Source organism: Rhagoletis zephyria, unplaced genomic scaffold (assembly GCF_001687245.7).
Source record: "Rhagoletis zephyria isolate East Lansing unplaced genomic scaffold, Rhagoletis_zephyria_1.1 Rzeph_scaffold_02971, whole genome shotgun sequence".
NCBI classification, from domain to species: domain Eukaryota; kingdom Metazoa; phylum Arthropoda; class Insecta; order Diptera; family Tephritidae; genus Rhagoletis; species Rhagoletis zephyria.
In genome coordinates, this window is record NW_016160055.1 from 10,090 (window position 1) to 17,948 (window position 7,859).

General features: G+C 37.9%; 1 protein-coding gene across 1 annotated transcript; it reads left to right on the plus strand.

Annotated features, from left to right (window-relative positions):
- The first annotated feature begins 4,848 nt into the window (after positions 1 to 4,848).
- Positions 4,849 to 6,278, plus strand: LOC108368138 (uncharacterized). Its single transcript, XM_017622918.1, has 2 exons — positions 4,849 to 5,066; positions 5,136 to 6,278. Exons 1-2 carry the CDS (start codon positions 4,913 to 4,915, stop codon positions 5,462 to 5,464), a joined length of 483 nt encoding a protein of 160 aa, XP_017478407.1. The 5' UTR covers positions 4,849 to 4,912; the 3' UTR covers positions 5,465 to 6,278.
- The last annotated feature ends 1,581 nt before the right edge of the window (positions 6,279 to 7,859 follow it).

Genomic DNA, 7,859 nt, shown 5'->3' on the forward strand with positions numbered 1-7,859 from the left:
CGGCAGAACTGCTTCTACTTTTTCGCCAGGCTTGCGTCCGTAGGAAACGAAAAAATAACTTATATAGCACGCTTTCCTTTTGTTTTCACTATTACACTTTGCCACTGCACACTTCGTTTTGCCTTTTAATGTGTCAATAATTGTTTAAAATCACGCAGAAATATTAACGCACAAATATTAGAATTGTTATTTGGTTTTTTTCGTATGCTCACATTCAACAATTGCACCAAGATGACGTCACGCACACAGCTCATTCTGTCAAAATCACAAAGAGCGGATTAGCGGTACCGCGATGGGCGCAATCTCTATTTCTCTCAATCGTGCACTCGGAGCGCTCGCTCGCCGCTCACTCGTCTTACCTAGCAGAGCGAGTAAGCAGACAGCTACTCGCCTCGCACCGCGAGCGAGGCAACACACAACAGCCTCGCTCGTTTAATAGGAGCGCGAGGAAACAAGCAGCGCTCGCTCGTTTGCCGAGCAAGCCAAACTTCTCGTGCCTCGCCTCATTGCTGCTACGAGTACGAGCTGCGAGAGCCTCGTTGCCTGCGAGGCATTGAGTAGGAGTTTGCTCGCTCGCTCCCTCGAACTCCGAGTTTTTGCCTACCCTGCATACAGGCGCCACCAACTGAAATGTTGATCTGAAAATCTCGGACTTATTCCTTTTGTTAAGGTGTCGCTCCCTGTGAAAAGGATACATCGGAAATCACGCTGGTATAGCTTTTGAGTTTTTGAATAATCATTTTCCTTATTTGAAAAAATTTAACTCAATAATAGTTATTATTAAAAATCATAAAATAATAATTTTTCATTTTTAATCTATAATGGTTAAACTCGAAAAATAAAGATCATCATAAATTACAGAAGATACGAACTGAAATTCGTCAGTATAGGTAAAACTGTTTTACGACGATTACAACTTATTGATTTTTTTTATTAAAATTTAAGAAATATGATTATTTTCCGTCCCTGATTTTTACTGCCATACTGCCAGAAACACTTGCAACTTCTACTTCGACACCTGTTCACAAAAATATTCAGTGTACTTTTGTAGTATATAAACAGACGGCAGGTTTATGCTTTTACTGTCGATATGTAACTTCTGCGCGTTGTTGCTGTATTTTCCTATTTTTCCATAGAGCACAAGGCATAGAACCAATCACCGACCGGCTTTCTCTTTACCTCCACACACAGCCTATGATGCCATAGGTATCATCCGTCACAACGTATAACATTTTTACACGACTGATGACGTTTTTCTGCACATATAGGACATTTGTAATCATCTTCGGCTCTTTTCATTCGAAGACTAGTCAAAAATTTTTCAAATGTATCTTTCTCCATGCAAGGCCTTAAAAGTTTTAGATGATCGCCTCGGGTATCGATGAAAGAATCTTTCAAATTGACAGTGTCGATTTCGCTGCTTTTGATTTTTGAAGACGCGAAATCTCGTCCTTTCACATAATTTGACATAAGTAGCCATGTCAGCATCATCTCAAGTTTGGTGTCATAATTTTTTTCATCAAAGGCTACTCCACCAACTTTGTCGCCGTCTAATTTTTTTGGGCCCAACTTTGAGTTGCCCCCCGACTTCTACCCCTGGACGCTCGTTGACCTCTAGCCACCGCTCTTCCCCGAGCACATTGATGATGTTGTAGCAATCGTTTGTTCCCTTCTTCCTTAAAGAGCGGTATCCCAGCCACTGTGGTTCTTCGGCATTTGGGGGCTCCTCTAGGCTTTCCGACTTTACAAACATCTTTTATTCCAACTAGAGTTTCAATTGTCGCCACAAGTTTGTAACTGTAAAGATGGTATCACCAAAGGCATTTCTTTGGGGTCAGCGGCGGAAAGGGGGGCTTTGGGATTTTCTTCTTCCTGTTGTAAGGTTTCTTCAGATTTTCCAGTGACTTCGCCATCAACATAATCACAAGATGAAGTCTTATAAAACTCCAATGGTTTAGTCTTTAAATCCACAGTAGGGGTAAGCTTCTTCGCAGCAAAACAATCAGCTTGATGTGCTCTAAGTTGCTGAACTCTCTCAACATGGCTAATCTTCGACTCAATACCAGAAAGTGCAGTGTCATTAATCCTATTGTTTGAAATGGATGGTTTGGATGGTTTTGTTTGACAACTCAAAAGAGAAATACGCGAAAAATACGACTTTAAGGTCCTTCGGAATTTGTCCCTCTTTGTGCAGGACGACCTTTTCCGGCATACGGCTATGAGCTGGATCTCTTTGCTTTAATTGGTCTTCCCCAAGAGTGCTGCTATTCGGGAATCAGTGTTGCCAGAATATTTTTGTACCCCATCCCCATATCGAGCCGCAGTTATCCCCAAAAAATCCCCATTTTAAGCATTGTTGACGCTATTTCCATTTGAATGAGGAAATAGCGTCAATGACTTTATTTCCAAATTTTTGTTATTATTTCCATTGACCTTATTACCGGTCACCATATTTTCCACTCCGGTAGCACTGCATTTCTATTTCATAATTATGCAAGTATCCTTCCAAATCTTTAACACGCGACTTTCTAGTTGATTTAGTTCGGCCTTTCGATAAACGCACCAAACGACCTCGTTCGTAATTCACGATGAATTCCTCTAACTTTTCAAGCGATGGAAATGTTTGCCCTATGTAAAATGTGCACATTTTTTTTTAACAAAAGACGGATAACAAAGTGATTATTTGATGAAGGCCCGGTTGTTCAATGTCTGGTTATCGCTACCACTACACTATCGACGATTTCGACATCATGCATGTAACATGTGATCGATAAAGCAGTAGTTGTGCTTAACCGGAGCTTCTACCTCCGATTTGTGCTAATCAGACATTGAACAACCGGCCCTAAGGGAAAGGAGCTTCTGAAATGTGGAAAACGGCGTCGACTTCACTAATTTCCAGAAAAATTATGGCATTCGGAAGCAGTGTTGCCATTTTAGCGCTTTTGGAGCTAGATTTAGCTCTTTATTTTTCTGGCTCCGAAAATTGGGTGTTAGCTCGTAGCTCTTTTTTCAGCTCTTTTCAAATTTATCTAGCACTTTTTTAACTCCAGAAAGTTTTAGTTGTATTTGGTATAAATAAGCCAAAACTAAAGCGTTGATAAAATGGAAAATTTCGAGATGCAGTGTATCCACCATAAACTCTTAGATCTGGGTTAAAGAATTCAAAAATTAATTAAAAGAAAGTAATTTTTCTGATAGCGTGGATTTTCTTTTACCTTACTAATTTTACCTTTAAGGAGAGCTGGAGGAAAAACTTTCCAGACAAATTTTGCGAAAAAATTATTCAATTCATATATCTGAAATTACAGACTTTAATAGTTTGTAAAGTATTTCTAGTTCACTGTTATAAGTGCCATAGCAACGAATTCGAAATATATGCACCTTATTTTGGTTTTAAAAGATTTTGTCAGCACTTAAACTTGCAAAATTCGTTGTTTTTATTAAAATTGTAAAAACAACCCTACTTCAATAATTGTTCAACCTTAACAAAAATATGTAGCTCTTCATTTTAGCTACTATTAGTNCCGAAAATGTAAAAACAACCCTACTTCAATAATTGCTCAACCTTAACAAAAATATGTAGCTCTTCATTTTAGCTACTATTAGTATTATTTAGCTCTTTTTTCGACCGTTTTAGCTCCAAACGAAATTTTTCTCTGGCAACACTGTTCGGAAACTTTGCGTTCAACTTTTGCGTTAATAGCGAAACATTAAGCGTAGCCGGCTAGAGACAACGATCTAGTGTGAAAAAATGCAAAATTGGTGGTCTCAGCTGTAGAAGTTTTTAACATTTAACGGCCATAAAAATGTGGCGCGTCACTTCGTTGTGTTTCTCTCGACAATAGATACATGGTAGAAATTAAATATAGTATTGAGTAATCAATATGGAAAAAAATATTCCTTTTCAAACAATTAATAAGATGAAAAGCCCAACTGTGGGCATGATATTTGACAGCCACCAAGGGGCTGTTGAATACATGGAAGCGTGGATGCATAGTTCGAGAACTTTACTGACCCGGGGAAGGTCTCAAAAACTAAGTGGGGACGAAAAAAATTTTGAACTTGTACAATTCAGAACTGTGGAGTTCACGTGTAACCATGAAGGCCCACCCTATAGATCGGAAACAAAAACAGCGAAGGAAAGGAAAAGCAGGTAAATTGTTATACTAGACAGAGTATTGGCCATTGGTTTTGAAAATATGACTAATTAAATTAATTGATTAAATACATTTTTTAGTTCATTTAAAGTGAATTGCCCAGTAAAAGTAAAGTTTCAATGCCTGAATGATCAAGCATATATAAAGATAACAGAAGTGAATTTGGAGCATCAAGGCCATGTACCCTCCCAGGTGAAATTTTGGATTTTTTTATTCAAATCACTATTTTCATCGTCGCACACTATAGACAAATTACATACGTATGTCCATGATAAAAACACTTGTCACTTGACTTAATTAGCTGACCTTAAGTGTATATTAATATAGATAAAAATTTTAAAATCGGTTCTCATTAACTATACGCAATTTTATAACAATTAATTTAAGCTATTAAAATTGAAAATCGGTTAATATTTACGAAGTTTTGAAACGACGTAGGTATGTATATTTTTCCCAGGGCGCATCGTATCAGCCACGAATCCATAGGGCTGTTTAGAATCTTGTTTAGATCTTGCATTTGGATATTTCGGTGCACTTGTGAATTCACAGCAATAAAATGCAAAAGGCTTCCATGGTAGCAATCATAAAATTTGCAAATGCAGTTCCAAATGCAAATCCAAGACCATTTCCATAATATCCTGAAGAGCTCTAATGCAAATTAAAAATTGTGTTTCCCATAGGTTTTATATGACCACTACCCTGAGCTTAGAACACACAAGCCAGATCAAGTGCCAGATGTTTTGCGGCTGTTACACATGGGATGCAATACGAAAATTTTACAGCAGGACATCCAAAAGAATTTGGGAAATAATATTACTCTGAAAGACCTTTCCAACTTGAAAGCAAAACTAAAGGATAAAAAGAATCGTGACTTGACAGAAGTTGTAAAATTTTTGATGGACGAAAAAGGTGAGCATTGGAGTGGTTCATTGAGAGATATATTTAGTGAATTAAATAACTTTCATGACTGTGCTCAAGGTGCTGACGTATCGATTTTGAAAAACAACGATGAATTCCAGGGCTTGTATTTTTCCACAGAAGATATGCGACGATCTTATGCTGCTTGGCCAGAAATTGTCTTAATTGATGGCACGTATGGCCTCCTCGACTGTAATTTAACTGTTATGGTCATGATAGTCGAAGACTCCAATTGTTCGTCTGAAATTGTGGCCCTCGGATTATTAGCAGTCGAAGACGAAGCCACTTTGGAATGGTTCATATCCACTTTTAAGGAGAATAATGGTTCTGTATGCACCAAAACCCGTTGTTTTATGAACGAAAGGACCACACAGGACGTAGAGTCATAAAAAGAATTTTCTATGACTCCGATAAAAGTACAAGTCCACCGGTGTATATTTGTTTATTCCACACCTTGCAAACCTTTCGAAGAAACATTACAAATATTTCAAAAGAAGAAATGGTGAAAATTTCAACATGTGTACAGAGACTAGCGTATAGTGAATCGAAAGAAGAGTACGATAAAGTATATAAAGAATTTAGGAAGGAGGTTCCAAGCGATGTACTTGATTATTACAATGACAACTGGCATGGCATTATAGAGGAATAGGTGGTGTTTAGCACGGTCGAAGGGGATTTAATGAATCGGACTAACAACAGAGTGGAATCAATAAATCACAAATTGACACAAGTAATTCAGAAACGAAGCAGCTTGTTGGAGTTTTTGCGATCATTTTTTGTCTCTTACGATTCACATACTAATGAAATCGATTCAAAAGCCGCTGAGATGTTCATGAAATCTAAGGTTTATATCAAGAGAGGGAGTATCCTTCAGAAATATTCAAATTTTTTAACAAATGCGGCTTTTGAGCATATATCGGATGAAATAAAACGCCATGAATATGTGAACATCAAACATGTGTGCGAAGACGGATGTTTGATAGAGAGGAGAGACACAACTTTGCAAGTAACAAAAGATTTTTGCTCCTGTACAACTTCAGCCTCCTCACTTCTCCCCTGTCGCCATTTGTTTGCGGTGAGGAAATCACTTGGTTTGTCACTCTATGAAGAACGACTCTGTAATAAGCGATGGACTAAAGAATATTTCAAGCGGACGCAACGTATATTCCGCGTCAGGATAGTTGCTATATGATAGTTGATATATGCGACATGGGATTTTCCGATGTAAGTACAATTTCAGGATGCAAAAAATTGCTCAAGCCGATTACCGATAGCCTTGCATTCATTGTAAGTAATTCTTGCATCTCCGATTACGATGAAAAGATTACCATACTCCAAATAATTGAGGAGTCATGGAGAAAAAACTTCAAAGTTACCATCGCTCGAAAGTATAAAAACTCCCCTGTTAGTGGTCCTGATAAGAATGAAATGAATGCATAAAATACTTAGCCAACTTGAAATTGTAGACACCCCGAAAGTTATCAAACCTCTTAGCGTTCCTCAAAAACGAAAATTAGACAAGCCGCACCTGGAGCAGTTGATGCAACTGGTATGTACAGCTTACGAACCAGATATTCCAAAGATGATAGATAATCTTCATAATTTGAAGAAATTATGGAGTCTGCAACATGACATACGTATTGAAGTAGAAGAATGTACTACTCCGAGCATGGAGGTTCCACCACAAGCCCATAAATACGTACGTAGGGGGTTTCTTCAGCATTTTCTCCAAATATATTCATTCTTATTGCAGGATACTAATTCAAATGATTTGAAAAAAGAGGATTTACCAGGACTTGGCAGCATTAATTCCCCGATTCCAATAAAAATTAGAGGAATTCCCTGTTTAGGTTTCATCACTACTCCAGTGCAATCCAAGAAAAAGAAACTGCCGGTTCTATTTCTCGAAAGGACACAACTGCAACAAACACAAGAAATGATAAGTTGGTTGATTGACAAAGATTTGGTGAGAAGTGTCCTCGACGCAGAGTATCTTATTAAAACCACCGACTTGAACCTGGAAATTTACATTTTAAGAGACTCTTTTCGAAACGTTGATGCCCGGTTATTATCAAAATACTGCGTGAAGAAGGCTTTTTTTGCACTTGAACAGGCTATATCAGAAAAGAAGCAGAAAGATATCAAAACTTATCGTACTTGCTTGTTCATACGAACTAGCAATAAAGTTGAAAAACAATAACTAACTTCGAAAAAGTAAAACAAAAGTAAACTAACCTCATCCAGATTAGCAATAAAGTCTTTTTTAAGAACTACATACTTACATATTACATACATATATATATACATATGTACATACATATACATGTCGAATAGATAGCCTCCTAGTTCAGTGTGAATTCTTACCGTGGATCTACGGTGAGCAAACATCTTCAGAACTTACCGTAGATCTGCGGCAATTTTACCGTGGACAACTCCAACGTCATCACAGCTCGCAGCTATACAAGTGATCCCAAAAGACTTGCCTATATCACTATGCGACAGTCAAAATCNGGATCTACGGTAATTTTACCGTAGATCTGCGGCAATTTTACCGTGGACAACTCCAACGTCATCACAGCTCGCAGCTAGACAAGTGATCCCAAAAGACTTGCCTATATCACTATGCGACAGTCAAAATCGGGATGGGATGAAACCAACGGGAAATGTTATATCGGTCAAAAACAAGTTATACGTGTCCGGCGTTTCGCTGGGTCTTGTCTAGGAATCGAGATATATATATAACTATCATATAGGGGAAATTGTCACCTTTGGTGGTCTTTTTTT

Coding starts and splice junctions, on each gene's coding strand:
- LOC108368138 (XM_017622918.1), top strand. CDS start 4,913: ATGGGATGCAATACGAAAATTTTACAGCAGGACATCCAAAAGAATTTG. Junction 5,067..5,135: donor ATTTTTGATGGACGAAAAAG/GTGAGCATTGGA, acceptor ACTGTGCTCAAG/GTGCTGACGTATCGATTTTG.